Source organism: Schistocerca serialis, chromosome 2, assembly GCF_023864345.2.
Source record: "Schistocerca serialis cubense isolate TAMUIC-IGC-003099 chromosome 2, iqSchSeri2.2, whole genome shotgun sequence".
NCBI classification, from domain to species: domain Eukaryota; kingdom Metazoa; phylum Arthropoda; class Insecta; order Orthoptera; family Acrididae; genus Schistocerca; species Schistocerca serialis.
The window spans coordinates 463774783-463799512 of NC_064639.1; the positions used below are offsets into that span (position 1 = coordinate 463774783).

The following is a 24730-nucleotide window of genomic DNA, read 5'->3' on the forward strand; positions in this document are numbered from 1 at the left end:
AAACAAAATAATTTTTAATAAAACTAATTTTACAATCAAGAGACTGATAACTAAATACTGAATAATATGTTAAATTTGAAACATCTAATAAACTTTCATCAGTTTTTGGGACTTACTGATTATAGGTTACATATTTAATACACAGTATAAAAGTAAAAGAAAAGTGTTTTTCAGCTCATTACTTCTCTCTTTCATTTTAATTACTTCCTTTATTTTACGATCACTAATGTGATGACAAACACTTATTAGCCATGTGTCAAACATACGTGTTGTACTTAACTATAGCCTAAAAGACATGCATTTGTTTGTTACAACATTGTTGTTTGTTGTTGTGGTCTTCAGTCCTGCGACTGGTTTGATGCAGCTCTCCATGCTACTCTATCCTGTGCAAGCTTCATCATCTCCCAGTACCTACTGCAACCTACATCCTTCAGAATCTGCTTAGTGTATTCATCTCTTGGTCTCCCTCTATGATTATTACCCTCCACGCTGCCCTCCAATGCTAAATTTGTGATCCCTTGATGCCTCAAAACATGTCCTACCAACCGATCCCTTCTTCTAGTCAAGTTGTGCCACAAACTTCTCTTCTCCCCAATCCTATTCAATACCTCCTCATTAGTTATGTGATCTACCCACCTTATCTTCAGCATTCTTCTGTAGCACCACATTTTGAAAGCTTCTATTCTCTTCTTGTCCATACTAGTTATCGTCCATGTTTCACTTCCAAACATGGATACATTCCATACAAATACTTTCAGAAACGACTTCCTGACACTTAAATCTATACTCGATGTTAACAAATTTCTCTTCTTCAGAAACGCTTTCCTTGCCATTGCCAGTCTACATTTTATATCCTCACTACTTCGACCATCATCAGTTATTTTACTCCCTAAATAGCAAAACTCCTTTACTACTTTAAGTGCCTCATTTCCTAATCTAATTCCCTCAGCATCACCCGATTTAATTTGACTACATTCCATTATCCTCGTTTTGCTTTTGTTGATGTTCATCTTATATCCTCCTTTCGAGACACTGTCCATTCCGTTCAACTGCTCTTCCAAGTCCTTTGCTGTCTCTGACAGAATTACAATGTCATCGGCGAACTTCAAAATTTTTACTTCTTCTCCATGGATTTTAATACCTACTCCGAATTTTTCTTTTGTTTCCTTTACTGCTTGCTCAATATACAGATTGAACAACATCGGGGAGAGGCTACAACCCTGTCTTACTGCCTTCCCAACCACTGCTTCCCTTTCATGTCCCTCGACTCTTATAACAGCCATCTGGTTTCTGTACAAATTGTAAATAGCCTTTCGCTCCCTGTATTTTACCCCTGCCACCAATAGAATGTGAAAGAGAGTATTCCAGTCAACATTGTCAAAAGCTTTCTCTAAGTTTACAAATGCTAGAAACGTAGGTTTGCCTTTTCTTAATCTTTCTTCTAAGATAAGTCGTAAGGTTAGTATTGCCTCACGTGTTCCAACATTTCTACGGAATCCAAACTGATCTTCCCCGAGGTCCGCTTCTACCAGTTTTTCCATTCGCCTGTAAAGAATTCGCGTTAGTATTTTGCAGCTGTGACTTATTAAACTGATAGTTCGGTAATTTACACATCTGTCAGCACCTGCTTTCTTTAGGATTGGAATTATTATATTCTTCTTGAAGTCTGAGGGTATTTCACCTGTCTCATACATCTTGCTCACCAGATGGTAGAGTTTTGTCAGGACTGGCTCTCCCAAGGCCATCAGTAGTTCTAATGGAATGTTGTCTACTCCCGGGGCCTTGTTTCGACTCAGGTCTTTCAGTGCTCTGTCAAACTCTTCACGCAGTATTGTATCTCCCATTTCATCTTCATCTACATCCTCTTCCATTTCCATAATATTGTCCTCAAGTACATCGCCCTTGTATAAAACCTCTATATACTACTACCACCTTTCTGCCTTCCCTTCTTTGCTTAGAACTGGGTTGCCATCTGAGCTCTTGATATTCATACAAGTGGTTCTCTTCTCTCCAAAGGTCTCTTTAATTTTCCTATAGGCAGTATCTATCTTACCCCTAGTGAGACAAGCCTCTACATCCTTACATTTGTCCTCTAGGCATCCCTGCTTAGCCATTTTGCATTTCCTGTCGATCTCATTTTTGAGACGTTTGTATTCCTTTTTGCCTGCTTCATTTACTGCATTTTTATATTTTCTTCTTTCATCAATTAAATTCAATATTTCTTCTGTTACCCAAGGGTTTCTACTAGCCCTCGTCTTTTTATGTATTTGATCCTCTGCTGCCTTCACTATTTCATCCCTCAAAGTTACCCATTCTTCTTCTACTGTATTTCTTTCCCCCATTCCTGTCAGTTGTTCCCTTATGCTCTCCCTGAAACTCTGTACAACCTCTGGTTTAGTCAGTTTATCCAGGTCCCATCTCCTTAAATTCCCACCTTTTTGCAGTTTCTTTAGTTTTAATCTGCAGTTCATAACCAGTAGATTGTGGTCAGAGTCCACATCTGCCCCTGAAAATGTCCTACAATTTAAAACTTGGTTCCTAAATCTCTGTCTTACCATTATATAATCTATCTGATACCTTTTAGTATCTCCAGGATTCTTCCAGGTATACAACCTTCTTTTATGATTCTTGAACCAAGTGTTAGCTATGATTAAGTTATGCTCTGTGCAAAATTCTACCAGACGGCTTCCTCTTTTCTTTCTTACCCCCAGTCTGTATTCACCTACCATGTTTCCTTCTCTCCCTTTTCCTACTCTCGAATTCCAGTCACCCATGACTATTAAATTTTTGTCTCCCTTCACTACCTGAATAATTTCTTTTATCTCATCTTACATTTCATCAATTTCTTCATCATCTGCAGAGCTAGTTGGCATATAAACTTGTACTACTGTAGTAGACATGGGCTTTGTGTCTATCTTGGCCACAATAATGTGTTCACTATGCTGTTTGTAGTAGCTAACCCGCTATGTTACAACATATGCTGAATGAAGTAATTACATTTTTATGATTACCTGTTTCATTTCATTCAGTGTTATAAGTTCTTTTTGAGTATTTTATTAAACATTGATACCAATGGAAATTTTTCTCTTGTCCCCCCCCCCCCCCCCCCCCTCCAGATAAATTTCAAGCTTCATAAGATCAGCCATTTCAATCAAATAAAATCCTTGCCATGTTACATGCCTCCCACAATCGAAGATTGTGACATTGATAATTTTTCAGTTGTAAGACAATACATAGAGTAACAAAATTAATCTAAAATTATGGTATGTATGATTACATTTACAAATAGCTCATATTATAGTTCACTAGACATAGTTGTCAAATTAATCGATACAGCAATATATAAAAGTACTTACTGATACAAAATGAATATACTTAATAATGAAAATAATCAATTTTTTGCAATATAATGTGATTGGATAAGTAAAAAAGCTACTCACCAAATGGCAGACGGAGAATCCACATGAAAAAAAGTAAAAAAAAGTGTGTGTATGCAAGCTTTTGGAGCCAGTGGCCCCTCCTTCCAGCAGAAAGGTTGAAGGGGAAGAAAGAGGGGTGAAGGAAAAGGACTGGAGAGATTTAGGAAAAGGGGTAGAGTTCAGAAAAGTCACCTAGAACCCCAGTCCAGGGGCGACTTAGCAGAAAGACTCTTTGCTTCTCTTCCGAACTGGTAAGTCTGCCCTGACTGAGGGTTCTGGGTAACTTTTCTGAACTCTACTCCTTTTCCTAAACCTCTCCAGTCCTTTTCCTTCCCCATCAATCCTTGTGTGGCGGGAGGAGCCACTGGCTCCAAAAGCTTGTGTAAGTATAATGTTCTTTCTTTTGTGTGTGTGTGTGTGTGTGTGTGTGTGTGTGTGTGTGTGTGTGTGTGTGTGTGTGTGTGTTTTCCTGTCCAGAGGAGGCATTGAGTGGCAGATAGGCACATGGAAGAATAATTTCTGGATAACATCAGTTATCGGACTAAGTCCTTCGTCACACATAGACAAAATATGCAGGCACACATACTCACATAGGCATATCTCACACAGATGTCGCCACTGTCATCTCTGGACAGTAAGGGTTAGTGCATGGGGACTTCATAACTGATATTAGTCAGTAGTTTTTCTTCGGCGTGCCTGTCTGCCACTCAGTGCCTCCTCCATGCAGTGAGTAGCAATTACCCATTTCATATTGTAGTTAATCTGTCCCAGATTACACCATTGTTTACTTACAGATACAATTTTACATGATATTCACTCAAGAAATATACAACTTTATAAGAGCATTTTCTTTTGTGGTTCATTTCCAGCTCTAATTCAGTATTTTTAGATTTAGGTCACATTTCCACTTCAAGATTTTATTTATTAGTTTCATACTCGTATAATGTGGAGTTTTTCCATGCAGTTTGTTGGTAGGTAACACATAACTTAACCTACATTTAGTATCCTACTAATGTAAAAAGGAAGTGTTCTTGAAAAGTTGTGGGTTTATCTTCATGAAAATAAGGGTCTCACATGTATTTATGTTTGGAAAGGTCATCAGATTTTGCTTTTCAAATAAAAACTTTTAGTGTTGTTTCCTTTTAGTTCCCACCATGGCTTGGATGACCTGTTTGAATAGTGTAAAAGCTTTGAGTAGATAAATTTTCTCAGACTCTCATAAACTTATAGTATACCTATAGTCTGAAAGAATGTGTGCATAATACAGTATATAGTTTTTTACAGGTAAATCAGTGGTATCACTTTAGATGTTAATGTGACAAACACGGCTATTTAATTGACTCAGTACGCTGTCTGCATGATTACTCCGCAACATGTTTTTATTTACATTTGCTCCAAGGAATTACACATTGTTCACAGAGTCCAGTTTTTTTGTCCATATACTCATTTCGTTACACAATGCGTGTGGTGAAATGAACAATTTCTGATTTTACGAAGCTTAGTTTCTAGAATGTTCAATTGAAGACTGCAAAAGGCACCCCCCCCCCTCCCCCCCCCCCCCCCCCCCCCCAAAAAAAGCACCACACACACACACACACACACACACACACACACACACACACACACACACACAGACACACACACACACACACACACACACACTTCCAATCATTGTGCTCTGTGGATCACACCATGAAGAATAAACATCTGGGATGTAGAATGAGCTGACGATGTTTAATTTCAAATTGTTTCACAAGATTTCAATACACAGGTCATGATTTCGCTTGATCTAAAAATAGACAAAAGATACTCCATGAAAATCATTTTTGTTCAATTGAAGACTGCAAAAGGCACCCCCCCCCCCCCCCCCAAAGTTCAATTGAAGACTGCAAAAGGCAACCCCCTCCCTCCCCCCCCCCCAAAAAAAAGCACCACACACACACACACACACACACACTTCCAATCATTGTGCTCTGTGGATCACACCATGAAGAATAAACATCTGGGATGTAGAATGAGCTGACGATGTTTAATTTCAAATTGTTTCACAAGATTTCAATACACAGGTCATGATTTCGCTTGATCTAAAAATAGACAAAAGATACTCCATGAAAATCATTTTTGTTCATGCACCACTATCTAAGTCTGATGTGCAGGGAGAAGACCTCTGTTAAAGAGTAAGGGAAACTGATGAATGGCAGTAAATCCCAATAGGTGATGTTGATATCAAAGTAAGACAAATTCTTATTGAGTGAGAAACTTCTGATATGCTACCAGAAATGCAGAGACCACATACTGCTGAGAAAGAACAAAATGTTCGTTCTTAAAAGATTTTTCCAGAAGAGTGCCTTTGAAGGAAACAAAATGATTGTTAATATGATGCACTGCGATGCCAATATCGCTACTTACCTCATCACAATAAAACATTTCACTGGAAGAACAAATATTATGTTCATGGAATGTGTGTTCCACAGAAGTTTTTTTTTTAAAAAAAGGGAGACTGAAAATTATAAGATGAGTGTAACAAGTTAAACTGAAAAAGGAAATGACCATCAGCTAGTGTATGACTGGGGAAACTGCATCACCATAGTGCTCTGAATGCCATCACTGGTAAATACTTACAGTTTATTGTCAGTAAGAAAGCACATTGACAACCCACTGCTGCTTGAAACATTGAAGTGATTTTCAGCTTGGGAAAGACTGGAAACTTGTATTCAATGACTGAAACATTGATACCAAATTGTGACTTTACAAAAGTCAGAGTATGCAATACGCTGTCTGCCATAAGAGTTACATGGTGCTCCCAAGTATTGTTTCCATAAACTGATTTCTCAGAATTGCTTCTGATTGGTCATGTGAAGACTCCCAGTATCAATATTGAAATTGTGATTCTGGTTGGTGATTTTGCTATTCCACAATTGATATTCACTACCATGTAAATGGTCTATAGTATTTGAATTGTACTTGCATTTTCAGGGTCCTACTGGCGTTTAAAAATGTCAACAAATCTGGTCTTAGTGACTTTTTGTGTGGCAAAAGAGAAAGCAGAAATATTAGACTGAACAAGAAACTATTTATTTCTTATATTTAACTGAAGAGATACAGCAATCATACTGATTAAATCAGAAACTGAAACAGCTGATTTTCAGATGCTATACATGTGAAACAACTGATTACCACAAAACTGAAGTTTGAAAAGGCTAGCAAAATATATTCAGGCCCCAACATGTAGACTCGGCAGTGAAGACCAGCTGCTGTCACTCAGTTTTCATGTTCCATGTTGCATGTAAATATAGTGATTGGTTGACTTAGAGATCCCCAAATTGTGTGCCGTGGCATCTCAGAATGCTGTGCTGCAAAAGTGGCAAAAATAACATTACATTCAACACCTTCTATATCAATAACAGATACAGAAAGCACAAATAAAAATCCATTTATTTATGTTTGCAATTCATTGTAAGACATACACCATGCAGCTGTGATATAAATGTCTCTGTAAAGGATACTCCAGTAGCATTCTTTGTTTAGCTTCTCACGTGGTGTTTGGTTGACTGAAGGATATGACATACAAAATGTTGGATGTGTATGGCAGAAGTGATACAAGGACCGCATTATGTCTGCATGATCCTAGTGAAGCCTTCATTATCTTACCACTATCCTTTGTGAGCCAACAATATCATAAGAAAAGTAGCAAGTTGTGCTGCTGACAACTGTTTAGTAAAACACAGCTTTTCCACATAAACAATGTCAGTAATAAGTGTGTGTTTGCAAATGGTGGTTGCACTCTAATGTTACTTCAGTGGTGCCTGTGGAAGATATTTCACGGTGATAACAGCAAGCCAAGGGAAAGTCTTCTTGTTGGAAGTTACAGTAGAAGAATGGGAGAGCTGACATTCTCCCCACGACCACCAGTTTCATTGTTCTCAGTGTAATAATTTGGTGATTAAGTTAATTTTGAAACTTTATTGTTCTCATCACTCCGAAAGCCATTTTTTTAATGAACTTCTATAAGTGAGCCATAACTCAAAATGCAGAGGCCACACCACAGAGTGACAGATGTACGAGGATTTGAAAATATCATAAATATGATGACAGTTAACTTTTGTAATGATTTGCCAAATGATGTACAGTTGTGAAATTTAAAAATATCCTTGTTATTTAGAGAAAAGCTAATTGTACTGGCTGCTGTAGATTTAGTGAATGTTACAATTGGCGAGTTGATGGAGAAACAGCTTTCAAATCTACTTTTGTGTCAAACACCATCAGTCATAGTATTCAGCAAATGGTGGAGAATCTCAGTACACAATAATCTGGTTATGTATGTAAACGAACATGAATATGGATGACGATCCAGTGAGGCCACAGACAATAATGATGCTCCCTTCATGTCTTGTGTATGGTTCTTAGACAGTAACTCCACTGTGGAGAACATTTTTCTTTTTTTTTTTTTTTTTTTTTTTTTTTTTTTAAAGTATCCCTACAGGCACATTGGCTGTAAAGATCTGTTTGAAGGCTGATGACATTTACATTTGAAAAGAATTTGGAATGCTAATACTAACCAAGGTTGTATTGCATCAGACACTTGTGGAGGATTGTAGATTCTTATTTGAAATTATTTAGTAGCAAATAACACGTCACACTCAAGGTTTAACTTTGCTGATGAAATATGTCAAAAGGTTTCATAATGTGTAAGTTAGGCAAAAAGACCGGACAGCCCAATGTGTGGGAAATTCTGCGCAGAGACGGGGTAATCTATGGAAACCATAAGTCTGGTGAATGGTATGGGTGTCAAAACACCACCACCCTTTGTGCAGTGGTGTCATTACTCTGTGCTGGTGCCATACCAGAGATGAGCTTGACCCATGGAGTAGCACTGTGGACGACAAAGCAATACTGGCTCAGTAAATTTCTATATACTGTGTAAAATGTAAATTTGAAAGAAAGCTCAGGCGCTACAGTTTTGCTTGATGCCCTCTATCACAGCTGCCGATCTTTACAATCTACAGTGTGTGGTGCAATCTTTACAATCTACAGTGTGTGGTGCAAAGTATATACTGTACATGTTTATTATATGTAGTTGTTGCAACTGTATTGTGTCGGATTTGAACACAACAGTCCTTAAAATGTGCTATCGCAAAATCTTCGTTCTATTTCTATGTGACGTCTCTGCCATAGCACATCATCTGCATGAAAAGTATATTTCCAGCACTTCGCAAAATGCTTCCACCGCTACCTGCACTCCAGTCATTGAAGGGCAACTTCCCCTCTCCACACGGCCAGTAGGTGAGCTCATTTTACACGTGTTAGTGTGGTGTTGTGGCTGCGCTGGCTGATGGGTGACTTAACAAGTCGCCAGCCAATAAGAGTTCCCTAGCCGGAAATGGACAGTGTTTCCTTGATTATGACAGAGCATATTCTTCGAGACTCAGTGTTTGAGTTTAAAATGTTGACAATTGATATTGTTGCTGATTACAGTACATAGGAAAAACATGCAAAAAGATGAGAACGTGTGGCACAAGAAAAGGTGGTGGCTGGACGCCTTCATCACATATTGGCTTGGTCAGGAACACTTTCTGTCGATTATATTGTTTTTTCATTACTGCTGCAACCTAACAGTAGTTGTATCATAACAGCATGGTAAAGCTAAAAGCTGAAAGTTGTGTTGGCAACACCAATCACGGATTACGTTGGCATTTCCTCTCTTACGTCTCCCGTCTCCACAATGGCCTAAAATATCCCCTTAAGTCTGCCACCACCCGTATTATGAACCATTTGCCTTTTGTGTCACTCTTAACTCATTCAGTCACATCAAATGTCAATAGGAAGAAAATGGGATGAAGTCAAGCGAGGTGTCAAGTAAGAACTTAGAATAGAGAGAAACCTTACAAGGAAGAAATGTAAAATCAGGGAATTTTTAACATTGATGTTATGAGTTTTTCACAGGGGCTAAGTATTTATGGTGTAGAAGTGGGAAAAATGTAATGAACAGAAGGGAGCAATACATATCTTTGTTAAATTATTGCCACTCATGGTGGCTCTCTAGTAGTATTACCTGATATGTTCCAGTTACGGCAAGAAATAAATACTCTTCTCGAGTGAGAAAAATATGAGCATACTACACAATGGGAGTTTTTTAACCAGAATACATATACAATATCTTTGAAAATCCAACCAAATGTGTTTCCTTGCAGGGACTACGTACAATTGTAATATTAACTCAAAAGGTTTTAGCTTTCAGAAAAATTAAAATGTGGGAAAGAAAAATGAAGATGGTGCAAGTAATTATTTTCCCTTGTAGCACTAGTTCATAGTCTCCAGCGAAGTTTCTTTGGCTTGCAGTGTAAAATCTTTTTTTGAAGGTCACCTGTCATGGCTTATCTAGTGGTTCAAAAACTAGCCAAGCTGATGATCAACAAATCGTCATAGATTCATGACTTATTTTGTACTGAATCTCAATCTGAATGTACTTCTTTTGTGGGGGAAAAAATCTTATTGATTTACTTTGTGACACTACATTCCAGACAAAATTTGGCAGCCTGGAACTCCACACTTTTCGGTTATAAGTAAAAGATGAATATGTGCTGCTTAGTGGTAAAGTTCAATGAACAATATGTCTATTTGCAATGTCCTGTTTATGTGAAACTGAGTTTCTGGTGGTTACTGTAATAAAGGGAAATATTGTGCAAAAATTAATGTAGAAAAGGAAGTGAAAGTAGCTGCAGCCAGCTTTATTCAGTTTTGAGAAGTTGTGTACTGTACAATAAGCTCGTCTCTTCCGTCAAACATATTAGTGATAAATCTATTCAGAAAATTGCTTGTGAACTGAAATTACATGTTTCATTTAATTCATATTTCATTTTTAAAGTAACCTAACCCACCAAGCTACACATTTCAACTGTTTTAGATAGAACAAAATTTTGCCTTAAAAAACTTACTAAATTATGTTATATTAAGGGAACCAGGAACCAAAAATTTGTAGGAACCACCAGGTTGTCTGAATATCATGGGGAGTGCCTACAGTTGTGTCCACAAACAGTCTGCTCCCTTTTTATTTCAGTACATGATTGTTGGGGTAAGGTTGTTGTTGTTGTGGTGGTGGTGGTGGTGGTGGTGGTGGTGGTGGTGGTGGTTTGGGTTCCAGAAATGTCACTGAAACAATTTAACACTTATCCTTAAAATTTAATTTTATGCTGCTATACATTTAACTACATTGTAGTGTGACAATCAAGTGTTCCTTTCAGAGAACAGTAATGAATAATAGCGTGAGATTTGCAATATAAACTGAAAAATAACACATGAAAACAAATCACCCACTTTTCTGTAAAATATAACTTTACATACTGCTTGTCTGCCATTTCCGCATTTAATATGGCATCATCATGAATTTTCTTTTGCCTACAGTGTTGTAATCTTCCAGTATTCTCCATCACAACAAATACAGATGATGATATGGATACCTGTGAGTCAGGCGGTTGCATGTCTTCAACTTGCATTTTAAGGGCCAACAGTGAACAGATTGTCATTATCATCTTTAAGGCACCATCTTTACAACAAATAGCAGGTAGGTTAGCAAAACACGACACTAGGGTGAGTTTAATAGTCGTACATGTGTGATTAACTTCCACTGACACTGAAAGCATTTTTCATTCGTGTTGTTAGCAACAAAACTTTTTTATTGAAATAAATGGTTGTAGCTCTGTAAATGGTTGTAGCACTGTCATAAGTTGCATTATCACCTGCAGCATGCTGCAAGTTTGTTGTCAGAAACATATTTGTTGTTTTAATCGATTGCAGCTCACATACATGTGCTTTGAACAAACATTATCAAAACTTCTGAAGAAACTTTACTTGTGATATCTTCCATCATTTGAGGTGAAGAAAAAAATAATGTCTTTAGTTTGTTACTGTTTGAGCCTAAATATTTAGTCATAAATTTTGACGACTTAGTCTACAGAGAGCTGTGACCTGGTGTTATATTTACACTAAAATGAACAGTTGAGATTGCAATAATGTTTCTTTATTAATATTAAATTATTAAAATATTGTGATCTTGGCTGTTCATTTTAACGCAAATATTTGGTGCCCAGTATATACAGGGTAGTCATAAAGTAATATGCATGTATGATTATTATCTGTGTGTGTTTGTGTGTGTGTGTGTGTGTGTGTGTGTGTGTGTCTCTCTCTCTCTCTCTCTCTCTCTCTCTCTCTCTCTCTCTCTCTCTATATATATATATATATATATATATATATATATATATATATATATATATATATATATATATATATATATAAAAAGAAAGATGATGAAACTTACCAAACAAAAGCGCTGGCAGGTCGATAGACACACAAACAAACACAAACATACACACAAAATTCTAGCTTTCGCAACCAATGGTTGCCTCGTCAGGAAAGAGGGAAGGAGAAGGAAAGACAAAAGGATATGGGTTTTAAGGGAGAGGGTAAGGAGTCATTCCAATCCCGGGAGCGGAAAGACTTACCTTAGGGGGAAAAAAGGCCAGGTATACACTCGCACACACACACACACATATCCATCCACACATACACAGACACAATGTCTGCTTGTGTCTGTGTATGTGTGGATGGATATGTGTGTGTGTGCGAGTGTATACCTGTCCTTTTTTCCCCCTAAAGTAAGTCTTTCCACTCCCGGGATTGGAATGACTCCTAACCCTCTCCCTTAAAACCCATATCCTTTTGTCTTTCCTTCTCCTTCCCTCTTTCCTGACGAGGCAACCATTGGTTGCGAAAGCTAGAATTTTGTGTGTATGTTTGTGTTTGTTTGTGTGTCTATCGACCTGCCAGCGCTTTTGTTTGGTAAGTTTCATCATCTTTCTTTTTAGATATATTTTTCCCACATGGAATGTTTCCCTCTATTATATTCATATATATATATATATATATATATATATATATATATAGTGGATGGATATGTGCGTGCGTGTGTGCGAGTGTATACCTGTCGTTTTTTCCCCCTAAGGTAAGTCTTTCCGCTCCCGGGATTGGAATGACTCCTTACCCTCTCCCTTAAAACCCACTTCCTTTCGTCTTCCCCTCTCCGTCCCTCTTTCCTGATGAGGCAACAGTTTGTTGCGAAAGCTTGAATTTTGTGTGTATGTTTGTGTTTGTTTGTGTGTCTATCGACCTGCCAGCGCTTTCGTTCGGTAAGTCACCTCATCTTTGTTTTTATATATAATTTTTCCCACGTGGAATGTTTCCTTCTATTATATATATATAAAAATGATGTGACTTACCAAACGAAAGCACTGGCGGGTTGATAGATACACAAACATACACATAAAGATGCTGTTACTTACCAAATGAAAGCGTTGGTATGTTGACAGGAGACAATAAAAACACACACACAAATTTCAAGCTTTCGCAACCCAAGGTTGCCTCATCAGGAAAGAGGGAAGGAGAGGGAAAGACGAAAGGATGTGGGTTTTAAGGGAGAGGGTAAGGAGTCATTCCAATCCCGGGAGCGGAAAGACTTACCTTAGGGGGAAAAAGGGACAGGTATAAAGGCGCGCGCGTGCACGCATCCGTCCCCACATATACAGACACAAGCAGACATTGTAAAGGCAAAGAGTTTAGACAGAGATGTCAGTCGAGGCGGAAGTACAGAGGCAAAGATGTTGTTGAGTGACAAGTGATGTACGAGGGATGGCAACTTGAAATTTGAAATTAGCGGAGGTTTAGGCCAGGTGGGTAACGGGAAGAGAGGGTATATTGAAGGGCAAGTTCCCATCTCCGGAGTTCTGATAGGTTGGAATCAATGGGAAGTATCCAGATAACCTGGACGGTGTAACACTGTGCCAAGAAGTGCTGGCCATGCACCAAGGCATGTTCAGCCACAGGGTGATCCTCATTACTAACAAACACTGTCTGCCTGTGTCCGTTCCTGCGAATGGACAGTTTGTTGCTGGTCATTCCCACATAGAACGCTTCACAGTGTAGGCATGTCAGTTGGTAAATCACATGGGTGCTTTCACGCGTGGCTCTGCCTTTGATCGTGTACAACTTCCGGGTTACAGGACTGGAGTAGGTGGTGGTGGGAGGGTGTATGAGACAGGTCTTACACCGGGGGCAGTTACAGGGGTAGGAGCCAGAGGTAGGGAAGGTGGTTTGGGGATTTCATAGGGATGTACCAAGAGGTTACAAAGGTTAGGTGGACGGCGGAAAGACACTATTGGTGGAGTGGGGAGGATTTCATGAAGGATGGATCTCATTTCAGGGCAGGATTTAAGGAAGTCGTATCCCTGCTGGAGAGCCACATTCAGAGTCTGATCCAGTCCCAGAAAGTATCCTGTCACAAGTGGGGCACTTTTGGGGTTCTTCTTTGGGAGGTTCTGGTTTTGAGGGGATGAGAAAGTGGCTCTAGCTATTTGCTTCTGTACCAGCTCGGGAGGGTAGTTGCGGGATGCAAAAGCTGTTTTCAGGTTGTTGGTGTAATGGTTCAGGGATTCAGGACTGGAGCAGGTTCGTTTGCCACGAAGACCTAAGCTGTAGGGAAGCGACCGTTTGATATAGAATGGGTGGCAGCTGTCAAAATGGAGGTACTGTTGCTTGTTGGTGGGTTTGATGTGGACGGATGTGTGAAGCTGGCTACCTTCGTAACCTCTTGGTTCATCCGTATGAAATCCCCAAACCACATTCCCTACCCTCTGGCTCCTACCCTTGTAACCGCCCCCAGTGTAAGACCTGTCCCATGCACCCTCCCACCACCACCTACTCAGGTCCTGTACACGATCAAAGGCAGAGCCACGTGTGAAAGCACCCACATGATTTGCCAGCTGACATGCCTACACTGTGAAGTGTTCTGTGTGGGAATGACCAGCAACAAACTGTCCATTCGCATGAACGGACACAGGCAGACATTGTTTGTTGGTAATGAGGATCACCCTGTGGCTAAACATGCCTTGGTGCACGGCCAGCACATCTTGGCACAGTGTTACACCGTCCGGGTTATCTGGATACTTCCCACTGATTCCAACCTATCAGAACTCTGGAGATGGGAACTTGTCCTTCAATATACCCTCTCTTCCCGTTATCCATCTGGCCAAACCTCCGCTAATTTCAAATTTCAAGTTGCCATCCCTCGTACATCACTTGTCACTCAACAACATCTTTGCCTCTGTACTTCCGCCTCGACTGACATCTCTGTCTAAACTCTTTGCCTTTACAGTGTCTGCTTATGTCTGCATATGTGCGGACGGATGTGTGTGTGTGTGTGTGTGTGTGTGTGTGTGTGTGTGTGGGTGGGTGGGTGGGCGCGCGCGCGCGAGTGTATACCTGTCCCTTTTTCCCCCTAAGGTAAGTCTTTCCGCTCCTGGGATTGGAATGACTCCTTACCCTCTCCCTTAAAACCTACATCCTTTCGTCTTTCCCTGTCCTTCCCTCTTTCCTGACGAAGCAACCTTGGGTTGCGAAAGCTTGAAATTTGTGTGTGTGTTTGTGTGTGTTTTATTGTCTCCTGTCAACATACCAAAGCTTCCGTTTGGTAAGTAACAGCATCTTTATTTTTAGATATATTTTTCCTACGTGGAATGTTTTCATGTATATATATATATAAAAAAATTATGTGACTTACCAAACGAAAACGCTGGCAGGTTGATAGACACACAAATAAACACAAACATACACACAAAATTCAAGCTTTCGCAACAAACGGTTGCTTCATCAGGAAAGAGGGAAGGGTGTGTGTGTGTGTGTGTGTGTGTGTGTGTGCACGCGAGTGTATACCTGTCCTTTTTTCCCCCTAAAGTAAGTCTTTCCACTCCCGGGATTGGAATGACTCCTAACCCTCTCCCTTAAAACCCACATCCTTCCGTCTTTCCCTCTCCTTCCCTCTTTCCTGATGAAGCAACCATTGGCTGCGATAGCTTGAATTTTGTGTGTATGTTTGTGTTTGTTTGTGTGTCTATCAAGCTGCCAGCGCTTTCGTGTGGTAAGTCACATCATCTTTGTTTTTAGATATATTTTTCCGACGTGGAATGTTTCCCATATATATATAATTTTTCCCACGTGGAATGTTTCCTTCTATATATATATATATATATATATATATAATTACACCTAAAAATTGCCTCTGATCATTTTGAAGCATTGCTTGCTTCATTGAAGAGCAGCCTGAATACATTCTGAAGCATATCTCTGAAAAAGCCAACACTGCATCTGGGAGCTGAGCACTTAGATCTTGGCAATCCAATACCTTTTCTTGTACGGCCTTGAGTTTATGTATCCACAGGAAAAAAGCAAAGGTCTCAAATCAGGTGAAGGCGATAGCCACAGTCTTGCTGAAGCTCTGCAACCCTTCTGTTGGCAAATCTTTGATTTAGGTACTCTTTTGCAATGAGGGCAAAAGAAGTGGTGCTTCATCCTGATGGAGCACAAGTGTCTGCAATGCCTTCTTGCTGAAGGTGTGGCTCCAGGAATTCCCCTTTGATTTTAAGGGATAGTGTGAGATGGATCGTTACCCCATCTGAGGCAGTTATGTTTCTTGACTTTTCCGCAGGTGTAGAATGTGGCTTCATCAGTAAACAAAATGTGATGAATAAGGTAATAGTTGTGTGCAGTTCCTATGAAATCATAACACACAGCTTGCCAAGTTGCATAACCTTTGTGGTCTAATTTGTGAAGAACCTTACTGTAGTACACTTCTTTTCCTTAGAAGTGTAAAACTTTCATAATAGTTGATGTTGGCATGTCTGACTTGTATAAACGATGATTTGATGCAGTCAGACTTCTTTAGAATATTTCCCTGGTACTCTGAACAGTCTCTTATGGTGTAGGTGGTCTCCCTGTGCCCGATTCATCTTCATTTTCAAACTTTCTGGCACATAACCAGGTGTTTTCTCTTGTTTGTGCTGGCTTTTGAAATTTTAGAGTGAACTGCTGTTGCACCTCCAGATAAGAAAATCGCACACTAACAATAGTCACACGTTCTTATATTGTAAGCATTATTATTGATTATCCTTGAAAAAAGTAGGCCCACTTTATGACATTAGTGGATTATAATGGTACATTATGTAGATGCATCCAAAATTGTTTGGAAATGGATTGTGACTTTATGACCAATCTGTATATCATCTGCGACTGTGCTTAGAAAATTAATGCATCATTACATTTACTTGTCACTGGGTTAAATAGCTTATTAGCAAATTAATATTGCAAGAGAAAAAACTGGGTGCATAAAAATCTGGACAAAATATTGCATAATAAAATCAGTATCTGTATATTGTTATCTGGAGTTGATTTTATTTAAACTGTTGGTAGGGACTTATCCCTTTGGCTCACTTATAAAATTGGACTTGAGATTGTACCAACATGTTAATTCCCAAGCAAGTTATTAAAAAAAGGACTGGTCATTTATTAAATTAATACTTACTTCAGTTAGTCACTTTGTTGTTGCTACACATTCATTAGTGTCATATGGGACAGAGCCATATGGGCTAATGCAGTGCAGATGTAACACGTCTCCTTGGTGTAATATGGGACTCTCACCCTCCCCCTCTTGACCCTTCCTCTCCTCTCATGCATGCATAACCCTGATGGTGCATCCAACGTGTAGGCCTCTTAAATCCAAAGATAGATGTAAAATAAAATGTGTGTGTGTGTGTGTGTGTGTGTGTGTGTGTGTGTGTGTGTGTGTGTGCACACGCAAGCACGTTTCTAGCTCTCTTTACCTATTTGCCCATAATTTTTGTCTTTGATTAACTTGTATTATGAACAATTACGAAGTTGACACATCTGTACAAATAGGATACCATTCAAGTATTCCATTTTAATTGTACACTTAATATTTTATTTAAACAATGACAGGAGATGTTTTATATTGCCATCCAATATTGACCACCCTGGGCATAATCGGCATAATTGAAAGCATCATAAGCATCATCAGATGTTCACCAATTTCTGGTTTGTTAGATTATAAAGAAAATACTAGGGTGCAATTTAGAAAAGTCAGACCTTATCTCCACAAAAAATGTTATTTTCTCCCAAAAGTATTAAATTTTATTATAGTTATAGTCACACTATATATCACAATATATCACTAGAAGGGGACAAACAATAGCTATCAATATAGGTAAACATAACTATAGCAGCAAATTGACCCGCCAGGCTAGCCGAGAGTGCTAACGCGCTGCTTCCTGAACTTGGGTAGGCACGCCAGCCCCGGATTGAATTCTCCCGGTGGATTAACAACGAGGGCCAATGTGCCGGCCAGCCTGGATGTGGTTTTTAGGCGGTTTTCCACATCATGCTAGGTGAATACCAGGCTGGTCCTCCTGTACCACCTCAGTTATACGGCTCCCAGACATTCAAACACTTTCACGCTATTCCATGGATTACACTTGACGCAGACAGTTGGGTTCAAATGGTTCAAATGTCTCTGAGCACTATGCGACTTAACTTCTGAGGTCATCAGTCGCCTAGAACTGAGAACTAATTAAACCTAACTAACCTAAGGACATCACACACATCACCCATGCCCGAGGCAGGATTCGAACCTGCGACCGCAGCGGTCACGCGGTTCCAGACTGAAGTGCCTTTAACCGCACGGCCACACCGGCCGGCCAGACAGTTGGAATACACTAATTCTGTCCCGGGGGGTACGGGGTTGCAGCAGGAAGGGCATCCGGCCACCCCTTAAACATTAACATGCCAAATCCGATTAACAATGGCTGACCCTGCGTAACTGCAGGACAAGGCTCAAGCGATAGATAGATAGAACTATAGCAGCAAATTCAATTATAGAAATTGTTTGAGCGCATCTGCTAATTCTTGGCATCTTAGCAGATGTTGTAAATGCTGAGTACAAGAGAAGACTGTAATAGAAAAATAATAATATATTTTCTGTCAGCCTGTGAAATAGGTTGAAAAAGTGTTGGTATAAGTTTATATATGTGGCAGGGTCATTCAATAAAAGTTGCAAGAACTACTACCGTATATTATGGACTTAAAAGATGCACCTTAATTTTAAAGTAATTTAAAAAAAAAAAAAAATTAAGTAACCGAACTGTCATTCACAATCCCTGAAAATCGTCACTTGAACTTCCTCCTCCTCCTCCTCCTGCTTCTTCTTCTTCATCATCTTCTTCTTCATCATCATGTCACCATCATTGTCCTCTTTATGTATAAGATGGTGTTCACCGCCATAGAGAAAGTTGGAACAATAATGTCTTCTCTCACTCTAGACCATGACTGTTTTATCCACTAACATACTTGTTTGATTATGTGTCATTTTAATGCTCCCTTTGGCATGAATTCATGTTGAGTTTCATCTGTCGTCTATTTGTTCCATTCCTCTCTCATATATACATCAAGAGGTTGAAATCATTAATTCGGTCCTCCCAAAATAACAGCAAGCTCTGTAGTTCCCTGTATCAATTTCTCTTTCACAGAATTTTTGAAATGACTACTAAACTGGTCTTGCACAAAAAGAGAACTCCTCTTCAATAAAGCAATTTTCCTTCTTCCTGTTGTTGTTGTGATCTTCCGTTCAGAGACTGGTTTGATGCAGCTCTCCATGCTACTCTATCCTGTGCAAGGTTCTTCAGCCCAGTAACTTCTGCAGCCTACATCCTTCTGAATCTGCTTAGTGTATTCATCCCTTGGTCTCCCTCTACGATTTTTACCCTCCACGCTTCCCTCCAATACTAAACTGGTGACCCCTTGATGTCTCAGAACGTGTCCTACCAACTGATTCCTCCCCCTAGTCAACTTGTGCCACAAATTCCTCTTCTCCCCAATTCTTTTTCCTACACTTCATTAACTGATAGTTTCATATCAGCCCCGTCTATCCAACCCTTGTGAAGTATGCGAACACCACCACCACCACCTGGCAGCGTTTCAGAAGGTTTTGGCGTTGTTTTGTGCTTGAAAATGATCGTTGGATTAAGTTTAGTACCATCTGCACATCATCAAAGGGCAACAGCATAGTGCATCTATTCATGTCCACTTCTTTTTGTAGTTACAATTTTAACTCCTTTCATGACAACAGTTCTGTTATTTGGCACATCCATATTCACTATCTGGCTTAGTTTCACACTGATTTTCTTTTGATGTCGGATAATAAAGCAATGGGATGATAATATTTTCTCTTTGTACTCTCATGGCATTTTGTGAGATATTTTGGTTTTGATTAACATGCTATGTCCATGATGCTTCATAAACCCGTAGCACTTACCAACTCTTTAATTAAAGCCTGTTAGTTTCCACTATTGTGCTAGCTTACAAGCATGTATTTGAATCATTTTTGTATTAATTCCAATGCTATTTTGATGGTGTCCTTGAATCCATTTCAATACATCGTCTTCTAGTTTTGGCCATTTTGTATTCAGTCCTCTATTTGCACATTTAGTCTTCCTCATTTTTTTCAGTTCTTCTTTACTAGCCTGTCAATCACAAATGGTATTTTTCTGTTGGCGGAGGGTTCAGCTGCTCTGTTTCCATGTTGTTATGCATATGTCACTGTTGTTTTTGTTGTTGTGATCTTCAGTCCTGAGACTGCTTTGATGCAGCTCTCCATGATACTCTATCCTGTGCAAGCTTCTTCATCTCCCAGTACCTACTGCAACCTACATCCTTCTGAATCTGCTTAGTGTATTCATCTCTTGGTCTCCATCTGTGATGTTTGCCCTGCACGCTGCCCTCCAATACTAAATTGGTGATCCCTTGATGCCTCAAACATGTCCTACCAACTGATCCCTTCATCTAGTCAAGTTGTGCCACAAACTTCTCTTCTTCCCAATCCTATTCAATACTTCCTCATTAGTTATGTGATCTACCCATCTAATCTTCAGCATTCTTCTGTAGCACCACATTTCGAAAGCTTCTATTCTCTTCTTGTCCAAACTATTTATCGTCCATGTTTCACTTCCATACATGGCTACACTCCACACAAATACGTTCAGAAACGACTTCCTGACATTTAAGTCTATACTCGATGTTAACAAGATTCTCTTCTTCAGAAACGCTTTCCTTGCCATTGCCAGTCTACATTTTATATCCTCTCTACTGCGACAATCATCAGTTGTTTTGCTCCCCAAATAGCATAATTCATTTGCTATATTAAGTATCTCATTTCCTAATCTAATTTCCTCAACATCACCCGATTTAATTCGACTGGATTCCATTGTCCTTGTATTGCTTTTGTTGATGTTCATATTATGCCCTCCTAGGCCACATCATATAAATACCTTTTATTTTCATCCATTATAAAACTAGCCGCTAACAATAATATTGTACTGTTACTGATAACACAAATAACTTTCAATTCAAGTTCACTGTCTGTGAACTGCAATGAAGCATCATAGGCTAGACAGTATTTCGGGTTTGTAATGGTGGGTCGGGTGGGAGACAGTTTTAGCAAGCTTATGAATCTCTGCGATTCACGTTAATCGTACTGGTGCGCTGTTGCTGCAAGTTGAAATCAACATTGCCAGGCAGAGAGAAGTTTTCCGTGGCATCAAATATACGGCCATTTTTATGACTGGTGGGAATATTGAATCAAACATTGGACATTTTATATTGATTTTGAGCAGAAGACCTACCTGAATTTTGGAGGCATTTTTTCGAAGAAAAAAAGTTTACCTTTATCGTCCATAAAATACAGTACCATTTCTAACACTGAAGTTTTCTCCATAGTGTAGTGAGCATACCAACTATATAAAACACCACTTTCCTGTCTCCTCCTTCTGTATCCTGTAACTCTGTCATTACTCATATATTAAGAAGTATTCCATACTGAGACATTTCTTTCTTGTACCTGTCTTTGTGGACTGATTATTTAAAACATATTTTCTGTTACTAGATTATAATATTTTGATGCATTTTTTATCACCAACCATAGCACAGTTACATACTACTAACAAAATATGAGCTTGTGTATAGTTCTTTCTTTGTTCTGTTTCTTTTAACACACATCCACCACATTTATTATTGAATAGATTCTCATGTTCATTTTAGCATAATTGTATGTTTTTTCTTAATATCTGTTGCATATCTCTCAATGGTCAACAAATTACAAACTTTCGCTGCCTAGTAGCTATTTAATTCTGTCTTTATTATTTCAAAAGATCTAAAATTCTTTAGTTATTACATATTTATTATGGTTGTACAAAACTTGAAGGTACAAGTAGTATCTAATGTAAGCTTTTAAGCTTACTGTTGCTCTTCATCTGTTCATTGCTTGATTAAGAGTGGTAGACATGGCCTGAAGAACAGTCTTGCCACATTTACACTCACAGCTCTTGGAAATGGGTCGTAATACACCCCTGTGGATACCTAGACTGCAACCCGTAGGTATCCCATCTGTAGTGACGAGCAGTCTGCCAAGAGTCTGACTGAGCTCTTCAAAAACTGTAATTACCCTCCCAACCTTGTACAGCAACAGATCTCCTGTGTCTTATCTCTCCAGTTGCCCACCACCTCACATTCTCTGCCTCTCACCGTGCTGTGAAATTAGGAATGTCCTACCCACTATCCTTCCCAACTCTTCCACAGTGTTATTCCATTGCCCACTGAACTTTGTCCATCTCTACACAGCCTGTGCTCCTAATCCCTTACTTCATGGCTCATATTCCTGTAATAGACCTACAGGCAGTACATGTCCCGTACATCCAGCACCAGCTACTCCAGTCTGGTCACAAGCATCATCTATCCCATCAAAGGTAAGGATACGTGTGAAACCAGTCAAGTCATATACAAGCTAAGCTGCAACCGCTGTGCTGCATCCTATGCGGGCATGAAAAGCAACAATTGTCTGTCCACATGGATGACCAGTGACAAACTCTGAGCATGCTTCCCAACACAGTGTTCTTCATTTCAGTGGCTGATTCACAGCCTGTGCCATTGTATCCTACCTACCAACACCAGCTTTTCTGAATTGCGTAGGTGGGAACTTTTCTGAATTGCACAGGTGGGAACTCTCTCTGCAGTATGTCCTATGTTCCTGAAACCTTCCTGAACTCTACCTTCGTTAGTCATTGTCCTTCACCCACCTATCCCCTTCCCTGTTCCCCCTGCAGCACTACAGAGCACTCTATTTCCCCAATGCAGCCACAGTCTTTTTACTTTTCTTCTTTTCTGTTACCTCCCCCACCCCCACCTTTCCCCTGTTCTTACTTTTCTACTTAAGTTTTTCAAATAATAAAATTTATTCATATGTGTAATACATTTCTGCACGCTGAAATGTCCATATCCTTTATGTATGAACCATATCAGATTATGTTGTGGTTTGGTGAATACATAACAACCAATTGCCTTTGTTGTCTCGTAGCTTCCAAAACTACCAGTCTTCACGTATTGTCCACATAGATTTCTCTTCCTGTAGCAATGTTGCCTTTTCGTGTCATTCTCACTTTTCTCTAAAATATTCGTCTGTTTTTATTTCTTGTTTTGTTTTCAACGCTAATCTCCTTACCTCATTATTTGTGTAACTTTTCTGGAAAACTTGGGGAAATTTTTGTGTTTTGGCTAAAAATCCAAGAAAATGTAGGGTATCTGGTTTGATTGGGGTCAGAGACATTTCCTCTCCTTCTGTTTGGCTTGATACAATGCCGCTCTCACCGGTCACCCTCATCTCATCTCAGTGCTGTGCGACTGCTTTCCACCCACGTTTTGGCATCCCCCAACACCTCTCCTCACTCAGTCTAATGCAGTGGTTAGCACACCTGTCACTGCAGCCTGGTTGTGCTACCCTAGTTCATTGTTGTGCTATGGATTTGTGTGTTTGTGATGTGATGGGACCAGCAAGAACCTGTGATGAGTATTTGGTGCAGTTTGCATTTACATCTGTTCAAATAGAAGTTTGCCTTGTTTGCTGATACTATACAATCACAAAGATGTGTGCTTGTTAGAGAGTTTGTGGCCTCTTCAAATCCATTTACTTTGAACCAGGACTACTAGGGCATGAGAGGTTTGTATGCAGTAAATTGTTTTGCATATATACTAAAAAATTACTGTTATACATGCCAGCAGCTTTCGATATGATTCACTGTGTGCAAATAAGAGTGATTATAGTTCTTTAGTGGTAGGCATAAAACATTGTAATTGGGATACTAGCAACCAGTCATTGAGCTTTGGCTTGCACTTGGTGGTTTAGTTAACATTGAGCTAAAGCCTGCCATGGGAACAGGACAATGCAGATGGTCACATCGTGAGTGGGGCTGTGGGAGTCAGTGGCTGGGGCATGGGGGGCTGAGACGATTCTTAGGTTCATTTCTATCCTTGATGTGTAACATTTCTGATGCTGCTGTGGCCTTTACTCAACATAAATTATTTTCAGTTATAAGCATGCCAGGAAAATTTCATTGCCTTCCTTTGGATCCAGTCAGTATGACATGTAGGTGGGGAGATGAGATGGAAGTTGCTAATAAGAAAGAAGTGCAGGTTGTGACTAGTTATGTTTCATTGAAGAAAAGTAATATTTCTGATTAGTCTCCATGTATCTGAGCAATCAGGTCCTACCCCCAAGGCAGTCGCATCAAGTGCACACTGCAGGAACTTTTGGTTGATGACTGATGATGTTAGATTACATGCAGAGGGATGCCATGATGGAAGCGGATCTCAATTTGTGTATGTTGGCTGCTGTGACATACCCATCTTATTGGGACATTGACAGCTTGTTAATCTCTTACCAGATGTATTTCTAGACAGTAACATTGCCTCCAAACTGCTGCTTCAAAACTCAAAAGTAAATTAGAGCATTGTGTTCGGACTGGAGCCATTTTTAACTAAACAATTACAGGATATTATTGCTGCACATGATGTGGTAATGATTAAGCTTGATCTGTTTGTACATTTTTGGAATAGTGTGTTGGACCAGGTTTTGAGAAGGTTTCTCACATCACTGTTTTTGAGGAAAAGTTCTGTAAAAGATATAGTTGGATCTGGAGCAGGTGCATTCCAATCTAATGTAAATCTGAAAAGTTAAGTTATTCAGGTGTACATGGATGCCCTTAATGTTAATGAGGCATTCCTAAGAGCTCTGAAAAGAAAGCTCAAAGTCGAGGGTACCCAAAGGATACTGTGTTTTTGGACTTGGGAACATGGGAATTACACACAGTGCATAGTGACTTTGACAGGTTCTGCTGGCATTGGTTGGGATCTTGCTCAGTTTCTGAGAGCTTTATATAACACATTTAAAAACATTCCTTCAGGCCAAGCTGATTTTGACAGTATTACAAGCATCTTTGTTGGGTAGATGGAAAATAAAATGGTGTCGCTCAGGGCTCAGCAAATATTAACAGCTGTTTAAAAATGTGTTTACAGAAGTAGGTAAAAGCAAA

At 39.4% G+C, this 24730-nt stretch overlaps 1 protein-coding gene across 2 annotated transcripts in view; it reads left to right on the plus strand.

Annotated features, from left to right (window-relative positions):
• Positions 1 to 24730, plus strand: part of LOC126457369 (uncharacterized) — a 335229-nt gene that overhangs the window by 232086 nt on the left and 78413 nt on the right. For both annotated transcript variants that reach the window (XM_050093612.1, XM_050093613.1), the window contains exon 13: positions 10821 to 10980. In XM_050093612.1, the coding sequence (XP_049949569.1) occupies positions 10821 to 10980 (160 nt within the window). The remainder of the gene's footprint in view (positions 1 to 10820; positions 10981 to 24730) is intronic.